This window comes from Lynx canadensis, chromosome B3 (genome assembly GCF_007474595.2).
Source record: "Lynx canadensis isolate LIC74 chromosome B3, mLynCan4.pri.v2, whole genome shotgun sequence".
NCBI lineage: Eukaryota > Metazoa > Chordata > Mammalia > Carnivora > Felidae > Lynx > Lynx canadensis.
Window position 1 is genome coordinate 50,105,645 of NC_044308.2, and position 21,859 is coordinate 50,127,503.

At 37.7% G+C, this 21,859-nt stretch overlaps 1 protein-coding gene across 1 annotated transcript in view; it reads right to left on the minus strand.

The window, feature by feature from the left end:
* UNC13C (unc-13 homolog C) overlaps positions 1-21,859 on the minus strand; it is a 613,702-nt gene that overhangs the window by 564,924 nt on the left and 26,919 nt on the right. The window contains exon 5 of the mRNA XM_032593636.1: positions 15,955-19,200. Coding sequence (XP_032449527.1) covers positions 15,955-18,943 — 2,989 coding nt within the window. The 5' untranslated portion in view covers positions 18,944-19,200. The remainder of the gene's footprint in view (positions 1-15,954; positions 19,201-21,859) is intronic.

Sequence of the window (21,859 nt, forward strand, 5' to 3'; positions counted from 1 at the left end):
CAACCTGCTGGTCCTCACAAACTTAGGGAATCCTAGTGGCAATACAAATTCCCAGGTCCTTCTCCAGGCCTAGTAAGTCAGAATCCTCATGACTGAAAGCGTGGAACCGCTGAATGTAAAATTCACCCAGGTGATGTTGGCATGCATTGAGCTTGGGAACAACTGTACTCAAATTCTACAATACCCATTCCAGCCCCTAAATTTGATGACAATAACAAAGTTAGAAAGGTGAGCAAAACAATCATTTTTCTTATCCCCTAATAGAGAAAAATAGGATTAACATATACCAAAATTGGGGCACCTGGGTGGCTCAGTTGAGCGTTCAACTTCAGCTCAGGTCATGATCTCATGGTTCACGGGTTCACTGGGCTTGCTGCTGTCAGCGCTGAGCCCACTTTGGATCCTCTGTCCCCCTCTCTCTGCCCCTGCCCCACTTGCATTCTCCCTCTCAAAAAGTAAATATTAAATTTTTTAAAAAAGATATTATCTCAAGTAATGATGTTTCTCTAACATTCACAAAGGTTTTAAGATTTCCTTCTATTTTTATTTCTGTTATTTTCAGATTTTTGTTCTAATATTGGTAAATAGTAGTGCATCAAGTATTTTGCATTTGTATTTCTTTCTATAAATTAGGTACTGGGCTCTGAGACAATTGCATCTATGCTATCACTAAGAGAAGAGCTATTTCAACAGCAGCATCCTTCTATTGCAATTCAGCATGTAGTTTTACAATTGACTACATGAGAAGAACCAGTTTCTAGTAAGTTCTTCAGTACAATTAGTGTGTGATTTTGGACAAAAAGAAAAAAAAACCCACTTAACCTCTAGATCCTCATTTCCCTCAACTATTAAATGACAGAATTGGTTTAAATAATTTTAAATGTTCTTGATAGCATAGAAAGCCATGAATCTAATAAATGCCACATTAAATCTACATGCCTTCCTTTGTTTTCCACTGTTGCACTTTATTTCATTAATTTGAGAAAAGAAAGCATGAGGGGGGTGGGAAGAGGGTGAGAAGAACAGAGGGATAGAGAGAGAATCTTAAGCAGGCTCCACACTCAGCACAGACCCTGACATGGGGCTTGATCCCATGACCCGGAGATCAGATCCTAAATTGAAATCAAGAGTCAGACACTCAGCTGACTGAGCCACCCAGGCACCCCCATTGTTGCACTTTAAAAGTGTGAATCTGAGTTTTCAAAACATCTGATCTTGTGCTAAATGGAATAGGACAAAAAATTCTCTAATAGTTATTCACACTTAATACTTGAGTAATCATCCCCTTATGCAATGGGTAAGGACAACAGGGTGGACAAAGTTTCTCTGGAGAGTTATCTTCTACGATGGTCCAACCATTCCCCATGTTTACTCAGCCTTATAATCAAAGTGTTTTCTTATCAATGCGATTTGATTTACCTTGATGTGGAAATGACTCCCTTCCCCACAAACTACTTTTCTAATTCATATACTCACATTGAACAATGCCAAAGAAATCAAAGCCACCAACAGAATCAAATTACAGAAATAAATGAATACACTCATAACTCAATACCACTCAGCACAAAGCAATCATTGGATCCCGAACTATAAATTTGATGTAATCTTCCTCAGTCTTTATGCACACATGAACGTTCACACAGGCAAATACATACATGTGTGCACCTTCCCAAATGGACAGAAATAATGCTATTTCTTTCCATTTATTTCTATCAGTCTGTCCACCTCAAAATGTAGAAAATCCAAATTGTTCAAAGGTGATTTCATTCAAGCTCAGCCTTATGTGTGTTTAGTTGCTAAAATGGTATGGTGTCAGGATATCTGGACAAGCTATGCTTTCCAAAAACTATACCCCACCTGTTTGCAACTGCCTAAAATGCCTTCGTCAGCAGAAAAACCTGCCACTGTGTAACAGAAAAGGCATAAAAATGCAAACATTCCCAGGAGATGTAGCTTATTAACTAAAAATTAATAACAATAAATACCAGAGTCATTGTACAAAGGAATGTTAAGAAGGGCAGGAGATGATGAAGCAAAGAGCAGGTGGCCACAGGACACTTAACAATCAAAAGACCCAGCACTGCCAACCCAGAAGATTGGGGTGGAAAGGGACTGGAATGAGTGGGGGAACAGGATGATAGAAGCCCTACTGACTTCTAAACAATTTTGTCCTGGTGTTTTCCAATGTATACCAAAGTGTTTTTGCTCACTTACTGGTATCGTTAACAATAGGTTCTAACCCAATTCACCTCACTGCCTGAGATCAGTTTGAAGGCCCCTCAAACCTAAGCATTCTTACTGTGATTGGTTAGGCCTCTTTTCACAAGTACCTTCATATCGTTCACAAAATTTTGGGTAAGTCATTTAAGAACAGACATTCAAACCCTGGTTCTGCTTAAGGTGAGTCAGCAAGGTAAGCGATACTCAGCTTACTGGTCCAAGGCTCTGTTATCCCATGGATAAAATAAAGACATAACTAGTCTTGACCTCAGGTCTTGGTTTGCATTCCCCCAGCAGAGTCTGGGGCAAAGACATGAGGGTAGGAAGTTTCTCTGAGAGGTAATCTGGAAGTAGGAATGAGGAACAGTGAGGATGACGGATAGGAGGAAGAGACACCAATATAAGGGTACATTACTAAAGTTGCTGCTGCAGACAATAGGGCTTTGACCCAGCGAGTACCTCCAGAGGTGTGGTCTCATAAAGAATGGAAGTCTGCAGCATTTACCTAATAACCACTGAAGGCCCTTGTTGAAGATTGCTGAAGGAATCCCTGAACACCAGGGAGACTTCAAGGCAGAAATCTGAAAGAACAGAAGGTTGGAAGCTATCAGTGAAGGATGAGGCCGAACTTCCATGCTGTGGTCCACCACAGCTGCATCTGAGATCAGAGGAAGGCTCAGGAGTGTAACATGGAGTTCCAGAAACATCTGGTGTACCTCTCAAGTGTGTGTAGACACTTAAGCTAAATAAATGCACATGAAATACTTACTTCTGATATGTAGTTTGGGTTGAATAAATGTCAGTAGTTTTGATGTTAGGACTCCTTTTTATCTTCTAAAGTTCATTAGTAGTAATAACTACTATGAATTAGATAATAATTACTAAGTAAAACATAACTGTCATTCGTTCTCTAGTTATAAATTATCTTTCCTGTGTCTACTCTTCTAACTCTGATGACCTGCACATTCAGGTACATACTAATCAGTATTTTTTAAATCAACAACTTAATAATAATATTTGGCTATAAGCCATGATGATTCTCACAACAGTTCACTCAGGAAATAACGCTGAATTGACCTGAATGAGACTGTAACCTCACCAAGGAAAGAATGTATGTCTGCATCCTCTGTTTTCTCTCTTCCCAAGGCCCTCATCCTGAGCTCATCACACTTCTAAGTATTCAATAAATGTTGATGGACTTACTTGGTTCTCTAGGTCGAAACTTCCCCAAGGCAAAGAAGTTAACAAGCCAGGGAGTTGAGGCTGTTGCATTTCTTTGTCTTTTAGGAAAACATCAATAACTAGCTATTAATAGTCCCTCAAGCAGCTTGTGCCCAGAGTTTTTCAAGGATTCAAACCACAAAAATACTCACCTAATTGATCACTTCCCAAAATGCATTATGTATGGTAATTTTACTTCAGTTAAAAAATATATAGGAAAACAATTGTACCATTTGGCTTTGGTGCATACTTCTCAGAAATTATTTAAGATCAAAAGAAGTCTTGGTGCTTCTTAAGTAAATTGGCTCCCTACTGATTACCTACTGGTTGGGCTCAAAGTCCATCTTATGTTTGTTTTATTCTCACATATTCTTGTGATCTCTTTATTTTTTCAGTGAGGAAAGTGAACTACAGAGAAAGTAAACAACTTGTTTAAGATTGCACAATTGTAGGCTGACTCCACAGCCCATGCTCCTATACACAATCTTCCACTGTCTCATTGCTGGTCACAGTGGGCAGTATGAGAGATGTCAGGGTACAGCACAGCCCCTGCTTCCTGCGAGTTTACAGCCTCATGAGGGGGTACAGCAAGCAAGCAGGCATCTTCAGCACAATGGATTCACTGCTCGTTTGGACCTCATGCTAGAAGTAACTACAAAGAATTTTTTTTTTTGTAGTTTTGCATATTTGTATGCAGAGACGTGACAGATAGGGGAAGGGGCAGGGGTAATAGGACAAAGAGGAAGACTAGTTCGGAAGCTCTAACATAGTCCACACAAGAGAAGGCAGCTTCTAGAACAAGGGTGGAGACAATGGTGACTGAGAAGACTGTATTTGAGAGATCATTATGTGGTAAAAATGTCAGAGCTTATGAAATGACAGATTCAAACTCAAAGTCCTGGGCAGAAGCTTCCCATCTGCCAGTTCTGAGTCATGTGTTCAAGCCAAGGCTGCTGGGCATGGGGAGAAGTAATGTCCAGTCCCTTCAGCTTCTTCCCGCATCAAGATACGGGCACTCCTTCCCTCCAAGGGCTCCCACACTCAGGAACACGAACAGGAAAGGAATTCAGGTGCCAGATGGCCAGAAAGGACGCAAATGTCCACTAGCCTGACAGTGAAGTTGCCAAAGAGGATGATTCTCTGACCCAAGCAAACAAGAGGATTGCGGTGTCATTTATTGAGACAGGAAACCCAGAAGGAGAAGCAGGATTAGGAGACAAAGAAAAGAGTTCAGTGCTAGGCATGACGTATCTGAGGCATGAGCGGTCTCCTATTTTATAGAAGTCCTACAACTCATTATAGTAATCCCTTTCATAGCTTTCCATGATTACTAAGAGGAAAAAACAACAGCAGCAAAATCCCCAAGTGATCCACAAGACTGAGAAAAATCTGGCTTCTGATTACTACACCAGATTTGTTTCACACCCTTCTCTGCCTTGCTTGATGTAGGTCAGGTGCACCTGGCTTTCTTTAGGTTCCTCAAATATGTCAAGTCATTTTCTGCCTTAAGACCCTGGTCCATGCTCTTTCCTCTTCCTCGAATGCTCTTTTTCCTTCCTCTTAGTTCAGTATATTTAATCTTCAGATCTCAGATCAAATTTCATTACTATCAGAAGTGTCTTCTCTAACTTCCAAACTAGAATATTCTTTTAACACTTTGTATTTACTTCTACAGCAGCTATAAATGGTTGAAATGATATAGTGTAACTTTAAAATTTTAAGTTCATCTCACCCACTTAACAAGTACAAAGGCGAAATAAGATTTATCACCACTTGATCCCAATGCCCAGGCAGATGATTCAATATTTACTGAAGAATGAGTTCACGAGTGGGTCAATTAATGATGGAAAGAATAAATGTATATAATGGACTAAGCTTGGAGAATTAGCCCAAAGACACTGATTTAGAGCCATCAGCACACAGATGGGAACTTAAGCCAAAAAATCAAATGAAATCACTCAAGAAAGAATGAAGGGAGAAAAGCACTTAGGATCTATTAACTAATAGCCATTAGGCATTTCTTAATATGATTCATGGATCATCCCACATTGGAACCAACTGGAGATTGGATCAAATAACTTATATTTTTAACCAAGTACTCTCAGGTGATTTTTATGCACTCTAAATTCTGAGAACCACTAAACTCAGCAGAGCAATACCTCAACACAGCCCCCAGAAGTTTGTTACAGACCAGAGGCTCTAATGTCCAGGTAAAAAAGCATAAATATGTGCAAGTAGCTAAAACATGTTGTTGTGCCAAGAGTACCAGAGTAGGATACAAAAGTCCTGGATTGATACTGGTCCCATGACTTGTTGATTTTACAATCTATATAACTACCAGTAATTACCTTGAGGTCAGAGACTTGGGGAGATTGGCTATAGTCTATCTCATTGATGTTTTATAAGGTTTAAATATATGTGATAATTAACTTTTTAAAATATTAAAATTGTTTTATGTGCTCAGAATGCAACGGGAATATTGAAAACCTTGAGAATTTCCTATTGGTTTCCTTCAAATAGTAGAATACCCCTATTAAAGCACTCAGTGAATTCAATTTTCTGTGTGTGTGGTTGCCCAGGAGAGTATGTATTTTTTTTAATTTTTTTAAATGTTTATTTTTGACAGAGACAGAGCATGAGCGGGGAGGGGCAGAGTGAGAGGGAGACACAGAATCCGAAGCAGGCTCCAGGCTCCAAGCTGTCAGCACAGAGCCTGACGTGGGGCTCGAACTCACAGACTGCGAGATCATGACCTGAGTCGAAATCAAGACGCTCAACCGACTGAGCCACCCAGGCACCCTGAGTATGTATATTTTTAATTGTAATCACTAAAGAACAGAAATAGAAAACTAAAATCATCAGCTTTCCACAAGACTTCACAGAGCATCAGAAAAGGCATTAAGGGGAACCTTAACCTACCTCTCTGAGAAAAATGATCATATTCAACTGCCATTTCTTATTGCCACTATTACATGCCATCAACAATTTCTTTTATCACAAGTTACACAGAAATGACACCTGGATAATCATGTTGCCTGTAATAACATTATGTAAAATGGGAGAATGATATGATAGCTTGAATGCTTGCCTATGATTTGAGAGAATAGTTTGTAATTATAGGTCTGCTGACAAATCAGTGCTGTCAGGTAAATCGACATCTTGCCTTATCAGGTCTCCGTCATGTAAAGTTGAATACCAACATTTAATTTCCAAAGTCCTCAACTACACTGTAGTAGTTAGGCACAAAGAATCTAGAAGAGAAACACCTAATTCTAAATCTTGGTTCTTCCACTTTTTAAAGTAGTTTCTCCCCTTAATTAAGTTACCCTATCTCTGTTTCTCATTTATAAAATAGAGATAATAGTACTCATCTAATAGGGTTATTTGGAGGATTATGTAAATATAGTGTAATATATTTAGAATAGTGTCTAGCACCCAAAAAAATACTCAACAAATGTTATACAATATTAAGCTACCCACCTTATAGAGTTCTTAAGAAAATTAATATGTGTGCTTTTGTCAAAATAAGTACCATCCTTTTTAAAGTGTTACCATTGTTGAACTGGGGTAAAAGTGAGGGATAAGTTGAGAGCAATGCGGATTGTTGGAATGAGTAGGGACATGCATTTATTCTAAATAAAACTAAAATGGCATTTCTCTCTTTAATTTTAGGACCCTTTGGGATTGCCAAATGAGTCCTATCACAGTTGTTTGAATCTGCTGAATGGTAGCCACTTTAGCCTCTGAAGATTTCTTTTATTTGGGTGACTAGCTGAGAGCTGGCATGAACGAAGTTTGATGAACGGTGTACTTGACAAGATTCCATAACATATTTACCTTTAAAAAGAAGGATGGGGAGAGCCTGGGTGGCTCAGTTGGTTAAGCATCTGACTCGGTTTCAGCAAGGATCATGATTTCACGGTTTGTGAGTTCGAGCTTTGCATCAGGCTGCACAGTCACAGCGCAGCACCTGCTTGGGATCCTCTCTCTCCCCCTCCCCCCTGCTCTGTCTCAAAATAAACAACTACACTTTAAAAAATAAAAAGGACAAGCAGAAGCATACTTCTAAATTGAAATAAGACATACTAAAGAAGTTCATTACTGCATTCAGTTCTATCTGGTCTTGTAATCTATGGAGGCAACCTAAGTTAATATCTTAAATATGAGGAATAGTCCTATTTGGGGTCAGGGCATCCCAGCAACCTGTGCCTCAGCATCAAATCATTCTGCCCTTAAGGAGACTCAGTTTCTGGATGCTAGTGGAACAATTTGACTTTTTTATCTGTTTTAGAGACTCATTCCTGACTTTGGACCCTAGTTCAGGTAACTAGGTCACCTCCTGATAACTTTCTAGTATATCAATCCCTCTGGGATTTGTTTTTCTCTTACCAGCTCCCACTCTGGGATGTTTAGAGCCTTCCTTAGTTCCCAACCAAGTAACCAAGGCCCTATCAGCGAAAACAACTTCCAGCACAGCTCAGTCCTCAATACTCTTTGCGCCCAACTCTTCTCTATTCACTCAGTTGACACCCAGAGCTAGACTCCCAGATGGTTTAATAGTTATCCATAGTCCAAAATATTATCTCCAGCTGGAAGATTTTCTCTTCTACATTGGACTTTCTAACTTCACTTGCTGAGCTTTATCTCACATCCAGAATTACACCATTGGGTATAACTGTTCCAGGTCGTAGTATCTCCCATTTTAATATAATCAATAACAACTGATTAAGCTATACTTTTCTCTGTCTTATGTCAGAGTTCAGAGCTTTATTCCAAGAAGAAAATTCTCAAGTGAGTCATAATTTCTATAGAATCTTGTTCTGAACTTACATGAAGAACATGAACAATGACATTAGTAGAACAAACCAAAAAAGAAACCTTTTTATCTGAGAATTTGACATAAAACTCTTGAATCTCTGGAATTTGGAAATTTGTACTGCAGTCTTTGAAGCAACACCCCCAGTACAATCTGTAAAGTATCACATTTCATTGGCAGTAAATATTTTCTTGAAAAATGTGTTCCATTTTAGCTTTTTCTACAAAGTACTTTAGTTTGGGAGCCATTAATAGTTATAAATAAACAATTTGGACTCTACGTTTTTATTTTTAAGAGGGCCTTTGTATATCTTTGTGAATTTCTTTCCTGCCTTCTATAGAAGGCTTTAATTCCTCAAAAACTACTGTTATTAACAACTCTTTATCCCTAATAAACTTTTTTCAATGTGACAAGTGTCACCCTTCCAGATTATCTCAACTTCCTAAAAAGGTGATGTATCTCTTAGCCCAAATCATTATTACTCATTTTTTTTGTTAAAAGAGATCACTACTACAGCAGCTAACACAAAACTGGCTGACCATGAAGCACATGAGCCATGCCCTTTCATGATAAGACAGTTACAATAGGATGTCACAGAAATAGCATCAGTCTTCAGATTTTGTCAGATGGACATCACGTTACATCAATACTCTTATTATAGCTGTATGACCTAGACTCACTTTTGCTTCTCCGAGACTCAGCCATCTCATTTTTAAAGTGCAGAGATTACAAAAATCAATCACAGAGATTATATATATAAATTATATGTTAATAAATAGAAAATCATCCCAAGTTTATAGCAAGAATTGAACATCTTAAAGTATCTAGAACCAAATCTGATAGGAAAGTATTAAATATGTATTGACTTCTTAACTCTTTCTCTTAGTTCTACCTCATACCAGAGTATATTTTAAAACTTGGCTTCACTTAAACAACAAAAACCAGAACAAAATAAAACCAAAAACTAAATAAGAAAAGGAACAAGGAAAGAAAACCAAAAGAAAAGGAAACCTTTGGCTCCACTTTGACCTAATTTCCTCATATATACCACCGTTACTTGTCTCCCTACTCAAAGGGAACTCCCTTTGACTTCCAGTCCTGTATCCTAGAAGGACATCTGTACCTGTGCATTTGGGCTTTATGTCTAGCAAGAAGTAAAGATGCCAGCTGTTTCTGCTCCCCCTAGGGGACCTTGGCCACTTCACTCTTCACAGGTATTCTTTCTAGATCTTCTGTTTCAAAACTCAAAACAATCCCTTTGTATTATAGGTAATTCTAGAATATTAAAAATCAAACCATACTAAACCACAAGTTTATTACTATACATTGCATTTTAATGGAACATTTTATACATGGGTTGCCTTCTACCATGACCAGTACTGCTATACTTACTTTAAGGAAAGATCTTCTACTACTACTACTACTACTACTACTACTACTACTACTACTACTACTCAAGTCTCAAACATGCAAAAACAGTAAAATGTAAAAACAAACAAAAAAACATAAAATATGGGATATGTAGGATGATGGGTGATTCGCTGAATATTTTCTATTGCAAAATCTCCTAGAATTTTTCAAATAGCTACTTTCTAAAATTTTCAGTTTACATACACCTTTCAAGGAATATATCTGTTTCTTGCCTATGCTTTAATGAGTAGATACTACCAAAATCTTTCCATAAATGTGATAACCTACTGCTCTGGAGAACTAGGAAATAATTCTGTATTTGTTTTTAAGTTAAGAAAAGTATACCTGTATTTCCTTAGACTGATTCTATCTCTTCTAATTTAAAAAAAAAAAGAAGAAGAGAGAAAACAACTCTAAATAAATGGGTAGGTGACATGTTTGCTACACAGTACTCTTTAAATGTGTTCTGATGATCACCTACATCAGAAGCACTTAGGGAGTATATTAAAAAGGCACATCCCATCCCTCCTGGCCTGGACTCTAAAGTTTGAGAAGTATTTGTTTCTTGATAGGATTTGGGCCAGAAAAGCCCGAAAACATAGTTGAAATATTATTCTTCTTAAACATTAATCCCAGAATTTAAGTCAATTCCAGAGATTTAATCTTGGAGATGTATAGGTTACATCATCATAGAAAGAATAACTAGCCTTCTCACAAATGTGATTGACCTAAAAGGGAAAAAATCATGTTTTTATTCTTGCCTATTTTGATCATGCCTATTTCATCATGTTAAAATATACAGAATTTTAAAAATGTCCTTTTGATTTAAAGAAAAAGAAACTTAAGTAAATTTATATTCTATGCATTCTCCACCATTTGTAGAACTATGGTGGAACCATATGGAACATCTTTCAAATATATTTAAGAAAACAGCAAGATGCAGAACATGCGTATATGACATGTAATATCATTTATATTAAATTTAAAAATAAAGGAGGTATATATATATATATGTTTATAGAGTGTCAAACAAATCATCTTTCTCTGAAGAATAGAAGGAGATGTTAATTTTACTTTTAACCTTGGGATTTTCTGGATTTTCTTTTATTATGATTTTGTGTGTGTGTGTGTGTGTGTGTGTGTGAGTTTTATTTACAAGTGCACATATAATTCATCATTAACACATACAATTTTGGATAAATATCCATGGTCCCAAATACAGAACCACAAAATCAAACGTTTATGACATAATCCTAAAAATCTATAATTGTACAACACTTGTTGGGTACAACAAGTACTACAAAAGCTCCCCAGATGATTCTAACAACCAGCCAGGTTGGGAACCACCCGTCCAATGTAATAAAGTCTCAATCTTAGGAAAATATTTTACATTCAACTGCATATCTTTGTTGGAAGCCAAAATATTTCCACAAAACTCTATAGCTATTAGAAAACAAAATGCACACCATGGTAAAAATATCATTAATTATGCTAATCACAGATGTCACAGTCTCTTTCAGAATCTACACACAGCCTGGGAATGGCATTTCAAAACAAAATGAGATTTTTGTTCTGCTAAAAAAATTTACTTCCAACTGATGTTAGACTCTAATTCCACGTCAAGTGTACTCAGACTTCAAATAAATCATCCCTCAAGCTGCTGTCATACAGTATTTATTGGGCTCTACAAGCCTTGATTTATACGATGTACCAGGGACTTGTAACAGAAAAACTAAGAATGAACTATTTTATATCAAAACCTCAGTGCCTTTCATATTATTACTGTTTTTTAATGAAAATCCTTTAGTTGTAATAAAACTGTGACTAATGCTGTCCTTCCTTTTTGATCATGTTTTTCCACCTTAAACCATGAATACCTAATCTCTGAAGTGAGTTAGCATATGGCTGCTCTAAATAATCAAAATAACCATCTATTTAACTCTGGACCCTCCTCTTACTATCTGTATGACATTGAGTAAGTTATGCAGGTTTTCACCATCTCAGTTTCCTTACCTGTAAAACAGAATCATAACAGAATAATTCCTAGTGGTGTTGTAAGAAATAAACAAATAAACCTCCTGGAAAGTATCTGGTATGTACTAGTACTCAATAATAAGCTTTTACTAATTCAAAAAGATATATGCACTCCTATGCTTACTGCAGCATTATTGATAATAGTCAAGTTATAGAAACAATACAACTGATGAATAGATAAGGAAGATGTGGGGTGTGGGTGGGGGGGTGTGAGTGGGGACACACACTCACACACAGTATATGGGAATACTACACAGCCATAAAAAGGATGAGTTCTTGCCATTTGTGACAACATGGATGGAGCTAGAGGGTATTATGCTAAATGAAATAAGTCAGACTAAGAAATATACGTACCATACAATTCCACTCATTAGTGGAATCTAAAAAATATAAATAAATGAATAAATGAACAAAGAACAGAATCAGACCTGTAAATACAGACAACAAACTGATGCTTGCCAGAGGGAGGGAGTTGGAGGAATAGACAAATTGGGTAAAGGGGAATGGGAGATACTAGCTTCAAGTTATGGAATGAATAAGTTATGGGAATAAAAGGTACAACATAGGGGATATAGTCAACAGTACCATAATAACATTGTATGGTGACAGATGGTAGCTACACTTGGGGTGAGCACAGTATAATGTATAAACTTGTCAAATTACTATGTTGAACACCTGAAACTAATGTAACATCATGTATCAACTATACCCAAATTTATAATTTTTTTTTTCAACGTTTATTTATTTTTGGGACAGAGAGAGACAGAGCATGAACGGGGGAGGGGCAGAGAGAGAGGGAGACACAGAATCGGAAACAGGCTCCAGGCTCCGAGCCATCAGCCCAGAGCCCGACGTGGGGCTCGAACTCACGGACCGCGAGATCGTGACCTGGCTGAAGTCGGACGCTTAACCGACTGCGCCACCCAGGCGCCCCTATAATTTTTTTAAATGTAAGAACTTTTAAATAAATTTTAAATAGTAATAACAAGCTTTTATTTCAAACCATACTTCTAAACTCTCAAAACATAAAGTCATAGTCTTATGGGCCACACTTTGGATTTGACTTTGAAACTTGTTGTGCTTTCTATTTAGTATACTGTTCCCCTTGATTCAGCATTCCTCCAACACATATTAACTCAGTGACTACTCCATATAAAGCATTGGTCTAGGCACAGTGCAAATGAAAGAATGAAAACAACAAACCTCTCACCTTTAGAAGACAATTTAGAAGAGAAAATGAGAAACTGTCAGTATGTAAGGTAGAAGTTAGTGCCATAAAAGGCAGGTATCTGAGAATTCAGAGGAGACAATAGTTAATTCCAGCAGGACTGGAGGTAAGGGATCCAAGAGTCACTACCATGGTGTGGGGTTCAGGCCAGCTACACAAAAGGTACCACTCAGCAGGGTTCAGCAACAAGGGAAGAATATGAACTCATCGAGTTTTTGGCTACACACATTACAAAATCCTTTCCCCACTGGCACACTATTCAAGGTGAAAGTTCTCAAAAACACTACGACCAAATATCCGTGCATATAAACATTGGGGTCTTTAAAATTCCTCTTTACCAGGACCCTGAGGACAGAAGTTGAAATCAATTAAATTTATGAACTTCTAATTCCATAAAGCTCTATCAGGGCAACAGCATCCTATGGAGTTTTATAGCAAGAACTCTACAGTCTAATCTTGGCAGATTAGTAATGGAAAAAGAAAAAAAAAACAGCTCTGCTACCTAATGATGGAGAGCCTCTCCATGGTAGTCATGGAGAGAAAAATCTATTGGCATCTGCCCAAAGCCCAGTAAGCAGATGGCCATGAGCACAAAATCCATCACGACAATTGGCACCTCACTGGAATGCTCTGAGCAGTCAAGGGGCCTGAAAAATGCCCTTTTTTGGCTGCCCTTCCTCCTGAGGCATATTGGTGGCACAGGAGGGAGACAACTGCCTGACTGCTGCCAAAGGAAGAAAAGATGGCCTTTAAAATCTAGGCTACTGCAGCCTCCTGGGTAGTCAATCTGGTGCCTTTCAAGCAACCAGAGCGCATCTTAAAGATGTGTGTCTGATTTCCTTCAGGATAAATGATACCCAACAGATTCCATTCAAAGCTAGCTCAAGGATAACACGTCAAGCTCCAAGATGGCGGAGGGGTCTAGGCGCTCTATAGCAAGGCCCAAGATATCAGGTATATGGCACAACATTGTTTTACCTATTTTCAGATTCTTAAACTGGTGATGTGCAGTTAACTAAGTGTATTTCTGTTCTCTAAGGAAAAGTGACACTGGACTATTAAGGTTGTTAACTACTCGAAGGGTCAATACTCCTAACAATCTACTTTGTAGATATTTGCTACTTTGGAATTTTTTGTTTTTAATATAATTTATGGTCAAATTGGTTTCTATACAACACCCAGTGTTCATCCTAACAAGTGCCCTCCTCAATGCCCATCACCCACTTTCCCCTCTCCCCCACCCCCCATCAACCCTCAGTTTGTTCTCAGTATCCAAGAGTCTCTTATGGTTTGTCTCCCTCCCTCTCTGTAACTTTTTTTTACCCTTCCCCTCCCCCTCACCCATGGTCTTCTGTTAATTTTCTGAAGATCCACATATGAGTGAAAACATAAGCTAATTTGGAATTTTTAAAAGTTAATGAAGATCAACTTTTTGAAATTTATAGTTTTGGAATTTTTATAATATTGCCTAACATTTCAGATACTTTAACCACCTGGCATTAAAACATCTATTAAATCTCAATAGACACATACTCAACCACACTGGTTAGTCTTAAGATGCCCTTAAGTAGACTTACCTGAATCCACATGTTGGCCTTTATCCCAAGAAACTATTAACTGAGTTTCAGTAATAAGGATATCTAAATATTAAACATCACTCTTAAATAAGATAGTTATTATTCCAGTATGAATTATTATTTGCCTAAAATTTTGATTACTCTGCACATTCACGTTGGCTTTAAATATAGTTGAGAACTGCCTCCTGAAAACAACAAAGTCACAGCCAAGGCACCCAAGATCCCTTTAACTCATGTTGTTCTTTAAATAAGTTACATAATCCTAATTGTTATTTCGATTGCCTTAGGGCCTGAAACAGTTTAATAAAGGTATCTGACTATTCAATAATCTAGCCCTATCAATAAGAAAATCACCAGTTTCAAGGAATGTCTAACAACAAATTTGTTCAAGACAAAGATGCTGTCATCAGCTACTGGCTGAGGAAATTGTTATATTATTTCATAATGGCAAGGACAGTTGATCATCTTAATATATACCTTTAAGAAATGTTATGTAAATACATTAAAGACTACAATGCCATAAATAAGGACAACTTTAACAATATAAAATTCATTACAACTGAGATAATATCAAACTACCTTAAAGATAAAAGTGATAAGCATGCAAATAACATAAATGGTAAGAGATTGGGGTAAGTGCAGGTGAAGTTTGGTAGAAAATAAAAAGTCAAAAACACCTATTTACAAGTGGCTAGTTTTCAAAAGTGGATGAACCAAAATTGTTCCCTCGGAAAAATCAAGTAAAATTCTTAAATAAGAATTTTATAAGAATAACTCTTTTCAATATCATAAGGGGGGAAGAGACTTCTCTTTAGGAGAGAACTTGACTCATTACTGACTCCTCTTCAAAGAGTGCTTTGTGACCATTCAGTCATGGCCTAGGGTTTTGGCTATACTGTACTCCCTCAGCTTCATCAGTAAGCAGTGATGGAGGCAATGGTCCTCCATGGGACTGGCTAGGGTTGGCTATGCATATCCACCTCCCCCTTAAGGCAGGCTTCAAAGTATAGATTTGATGGGAGGGGTAAAACTGGAGTCTATGGTTTCTAATTCTTTAAAATTATAGCATTCCCCTCATCCTTATAAACCTAACAGAACCAAAAAGTAATTCCGGGTTGCTGTTCGATTTCACTTGCCCCCCTCTTTTTTTTTCCTTTTGATGACTGATGCCACAAAGTTAGTTAATATGAAATGGGGTTTGTTCCTAACCCTAGCAGAGAAATCTGGGCTCATTTTAGTATGACCTATTTGAAAACACCCTGATTTTAAATCATCAAGCCCAACTTGTGGGGGGAGCAGAATAAAATAATACCCTTCTCAGAATAAACATGCAAATTTCTTGCAAATACATTCTTTCTCCCAAGAGTAAATACAGAACATACTCTAAAGAAGCACCACCCAACGTTAAAATACAACTAGCTCAAAATGTAGCATGTAAACATGAGTACCTCCAGCCAGGATCTTCTCTTCTAATTCTGCCATTTGTTTCTTATAGGCTTTTAAAGCTGCTTCTTTGAAAGAAGGACGAATTCTCTTTGGCTTTATGATTTCCATGGGCTGTTCAGGGATGTTTTGGTTTTCATCTTCTTTTATTTCCATTTCAGCTGATGTTTCATTTAATGGCTCCAATCCTCCTTCACTAACCATATCATCTGCCTGCACGTCATAACCCTCATCTTGTGGGGTTTCATAAGGTGTTTCATATGAAGGATGATCGTATACCTGCATTTGTTCATCTGTTTCAGTCATACTAGTCCTGTTTTCTAGCTTTGCAAGGACTTGCTCCATCACTTCAACATAATCTGTCTCATTATCAGCCACTGGTTCACTATAGTCCTCCTCATCCTCTGCTTTGTAGTAAAAAGGCTCTGTGTAGACATCAGAATCAAGGGTGGTACTTGACTCATTTGCAGTTGACTGGGATAATGTCCGAAATCTCCCCATTAAGGAAGAGCCACTATCTTCATACCCACTGAGACTCTGTGTGCTTTTGTTCCATACCACTTCCAATGCTGATTTAGCTCTCTGTAATGTAGATCCAAATTTTGGGAAACTGAAAGACTTATCAGAAAGGTCAATACTTAATCGACTATGCCAAGATTTGGGTGGGGCATCCTCTGAATCATCGCTTTGCAATTCACTTTGACTTCGATACATCATGGACAATTGGTTTTGATTTTGGTACAGATCATTAGAATTTGCTTCCTGGTAAGAATCATATTGGCCAACCCATTGGCCTTGTGGTTCATTATCCAACCCAGGGCATGGAGATGAATTGTCATCTTGGGTTAAATCATAGCTCTCAGAGTCATCCTGAAAGTCACTGTGGCCCTTTCCCAAGTCTTCTAGGTCTTTATTGTAAACATCTAGTTGTTGATCAGATAGACTGTTTGTGTCATAGTCAAAAGCTTCCTGGGTGGATGAATCTAAACCTAAATCAGTGCCTTGCTCTACTTGATTCCATTCCTTCCACGGAGAAAGATCCTCATGTAAAGAGAGCTGAGAATCACTGTAATGACTTCGGTCCCCAGATGCACATACCATACCATTACTCATTCCACTATCCACAGTTTCTGTGTTCTCAATTTCACTCTGCCCTTGGACACCCTGAAGTGCCCCTTTCAAATGTTGATTCTGAGGACTGTCATACAAGGTGGCTGTGCCCTCCTGCTTCCTCTGCCAAAGTTCTCGGTCTGAAGATGACAGGAGGGAGCTTCCATTAGTTCTAGTGAAAAACTGATTTTCTGAAAAATCCTCTGAGTAAGATTGACACAACTTGGAAAAATCTGATTCAGAACGACTAAGTTTAGCAGTGAAAAAATCACTCTGTGAATGCCAGAGGGGTGTAGCATCTGCATAATGGGTTGTAGTTTGTTTTTCCAAATTATCTGATTCTGGCAATTGTGAGGAAATTTTATCATAATCAGACTTACTTGAAATTCTGCTGCCACTAGCAGTTTTATTCTTGGCTCTTGAATTGTGTGATTTTGAACTTGACTTGGAAGTACTTCCTTTTGTTGCAAACTCTGACTTGGAAAGCACAGCGTAACTATTTCTATTGAGGTCAGATTCCAGCTCTCCATCACTGTCATCAGGTGACTGCCAATTATTCTTCTTGCTTTTGGGCTCTGGAGTAGACAGCTTTATATCCATGCTTTCATATGTCTGGGAGGATGGTATCCCTCTTTCTTTTCTTTCTCTTATGTCATGAGTAAGAATATCTGTTGAGATTCCAATGCCTGTTCCTTTGAGTTTGTATGATTTTTTTAATACAGAATCTCTTTGCTGAGGGGTTTCAAAGTACACGAGTATGGGTCGAGGCTTTGCATTTGGGCAGTCCCTCTGGTGTCCTATCCTTTGAGCAAATTCAATTTTAATTGCATTTGGTACATCTGAAAAGCCCATTTTATCTACTAGAATTTGATACACCACACTTTCAATGTATTCAAATCTTTCTTCAGGCACATTTAGAAACCTCAGGCTTGCCTTGCTACCCATATGACCTAAATGTTTAATATAATCATGAATGTCTCTGGTTTCCCTCCGAGATTGGACAAACCCTGTACGTAGCTGCTCAATTTCACTTTGTACAACCTCCACACTGCTGGAGATCTCATCTATAGAATGCTTGAGAGCATTGACATGCCCTCGTAGTTCAGAGAGTTCCGTTTCGATCTGACTTATCCCCTGAAGTTCCTTAAAGATCATTTCCATGACATCATGTGTTTGGCTAATGCAGCCAGAGGAACTGAATCCTGGCTCGAGGGCATTTGTCTTTGGGTTTCGTGCAGTTCTGTCCAAAGATTTACTTCTTATTCCCCAGGTTTTCTTCATTGTGCTCAACTCTGAATCTGATGAAACACATTCCTGACTCTTTTTCCATTTTCTCAGTTTGCGTAAAGCTCCTAGCTTTAAGCTATGTAAAGTGCGTTCTCCATCAGAACTGCCCTCAGAGGGGGCCAGGCTGCTTGAACTCTTTCTATTGCGTCTAACTGGCATTGTGTATGTTGACTGTGCCTGGTTTTCTGTACTACTCCTCAGTTCGTTGAGTGATTCTGAATAGGAACTCTCAATTGAAGATAACTCTTGAAGCAGATCCTCATTATCACTGTTAGTTACATTAATATTCTTTTGTAGGCCATTGGCGATAGCTACTCGGTAACTGAATGTTGGTGAGAGGGAAAATTCTTTATTAGTCTCGTCTTCTTCAGTGGATAAGTTGCGAGTAGATGAACACTTCGCAAACTTCTTTACAGTGCTTTTTAAGGTATTAGAAAATTTAGGGGTTTTGGTCTGGCCAGCAGTAGGAAAGTCTTGATCCTTTTTGTGCTGACGATTCTTTTTTTTGGTTGTATTTCCCAGTTTCTTTGTAAACATTCCTTTGCAAAGCTTATGTATGTAAGGTAAAATCAGGCTCTTGAAAAGATTAGCCACCATGGAGAGCAATTAGTGCAAGTCTTCCTGCCCCAAAGTAGTAAACAAAGTATCAGGATGAAAATCTGTAAATCCAAGGCAAGCATCTCTGTTCAGATGTTCTGTGAATTACTGAAACTACCAAGAATGGCAGCCATGGTTCTGCTGCAGTGTCAATGTCCTGTGACAACGATAAGCAAAGCTCCATTTATGAAAGACATTCTCTCCCGGAGAAGGGGTTTCATGAATCTCTCTCATTTCCACATAACTTCATATAGTGTCTAAAAGAAAGAAATGTTGAAATGATTATCAGAATTCAATTCTAGATTAATCCCACTTCTAACATATTTCTGAAGTAGTCAAGATACACAATGTATGAAACATTGCTGAGGGGAGCAGGGGAGTATGTGAATTTCAGTACAGAGTTATTTTTAAAATAACTATAAAGCAAATTGGTACCAATAACTACATTAAAGTTATATTTTTCTTTTTAAATCATTAATTAGGGGACACAACTCACACAGTAATAAAAGGTAATAATGGCTATTTAGAAAAGGCTGTGTAAGATTATAGGCCAATTTAAAAAGCTATATTAATGACATATTATCATTTCCACTTTGTTTCCTTTTCTAAAATTCCGTTTATTTACACAAACCTCAGCATTTAAATTTAAATTTTCCTCCAATCTAGACATTTAAAACTCATCAAATTCATATTATTCATATGTGTAAGCCCTTTTCTTGTTCAAATAACATTTTACTTTTCTAGATAGAGTGGGAATTTCTTAAATAATAAAGTCATCCAATTGAGAAATATTTCATATAATGAAATAAATACCAAGAGAAAACATATTTGAAAACATGCTTGGATTTAATATATCCAAGTTTTGAGAGGACATGACTTGAAAGAGTTGAGCCATCCCAATCAACTGGTACAGGCTTGTGGCAAATGGCAGGGAACCCATCCCCAGGGCAGAACTCTGACTGGAGATAGAGTACCAAATTACAAAAGGAAATTGTGTCACAAATAAAAGTTACCTACTGATAATCAAAAATTGGTTAGGTAGAACTCGTCCAATGAGTTGATACTTTATAATGTAAATGACCACACCAGTAACTAATATTTACGATGATTAATTTCATGAATAACATGAAGTAAAAGAAGAGAAAAAGAGAGAAAAAGTTTACATTAATTTTCCTGGTTCAATAGTACCACACCTTGTATGCGGTAGGTTCTAAACAAAATTTTGTGGAATTGAGCTTAACTATTTTACAGCTGAAAGAAACCACAAAAATACTGTTAACAGCCAAAAAGCCTTTCCTGACATTGAACTACATATTTGAGTGGACAAATAATCTATGTAATTCTTTAAAGAATACATCACCAACTGCATATTGTTCTAGGAGCTGGCTGGCTATCAGCTCCCTCTCCTTAGAAATCTTCCATTTTTACCTCACTGACATTCTGCAGGGACTTGAAGGGAAAAATGCTCTGGCCAGGAGACAAGCTTCACAAGAAGAAGCAAGGCAATGTAAATGAGAATGGGAAGCATAAAGATGGAGGAGAGACAAATTCTAAAGAAGTCCTTGTCTTCTGGGTCTCATAAACTATTAAGAGTCTAATTCCTCTTGTCTGAACCAGTTTGGTATTCATTCATAATTATAAGCCAGGACCTGCTTTCCACTTCTGTAAGTGTCAAGAAATTGACTACTAAATTAAAATTTGAAAAGAAAATACTTTTTGTACCCCTTGACAAACTTTTCTTGTGGAGAGAAGACTTTGGCAATTGGCAGTAGGGTAGGTAAATTATTTTAAAACTAGCTTTCACAGAATAATCTACTCTAATCAGCATTCAACTCATGATCCTGAGTCTATCATACCTCAAAAAAGTGCTTACTCTTTGTTTAAATGAGAGCAACAATTTTGTTAATGCTTCTGACATTTCATGAAATCATTATACATTTCCTGACCTGCATTATTTGTTCAGAACTATTGTTCTAGGCAATAATTGTTGGAAATTTTTTAATCAGGAAAATTCAACCTGAATTGAAGCCGTGCCTCAAAAAACATGAACCCAAGGGCATGCATCCACTGTTGTACCTACATACCTAATTGCTCTATATTCCGACCACATAGAGTGACTTAGTATTCACTAAGGGCTCTATGATCTTTCACACCTTAGTAACTTTTCTATTCTCTACCTAACATATCACTAGTATCTTGCCCACCCTGTCTGTAAAAATTATAAAGTCCAGAATCATTTGTCCTGTGAAGACCTCGCCAGTGTCCCAAACTGAGTGTTTCACTCTCTCTGCCACACACCCACAACCCAGTTCATAGGCAATTAGAACTCTTCTGTATTACAGTCTTATTTCTTTCTCCATTCAGTAGATCTTCCTTAAGGGTAAAAACTGTAACTTGTTTAAGGGTAAAAACTGTAACTTGTCCTATTGTAAACATCCTGTATTCAGCACACATGATAAGCACTCAATAAATGCTTACTGAAGAACTGGCCTAGGGGCACCTGGATGGCTAAGTCGGTTAAACATCTGACTTCTGCTCAAGTCATACCTCGTGGTTCCTGAGTTTGAGCCCTGTGGCAAGCTCTGTGCTGACAGCTCAGAGACTGGAGCCTGCTTTGGAGTCTGTGTCTCCCTCTCTCTCTCTGCCCCTCCCCCGCTCATGATCTGTGTCTCTCAAAAATAAACATTAAAAAAATTAAAAAATAAAAAAAAAAAAGAACTGGCTTAAGGGTACAAAGTTCCAGTTACGAAAGATGAATAAATCCTAGATATCAGCTATACAGCATAGTGCCAATAATTAATACTGTATTGTATACTTACAATTTTTGCTCAACAGGTAGATCTGCATTAAGTGTTCATATCACAAAATACAATTTTAAAAAAAGTGGATAGAGATGATGAATAGGTTTATGGCATA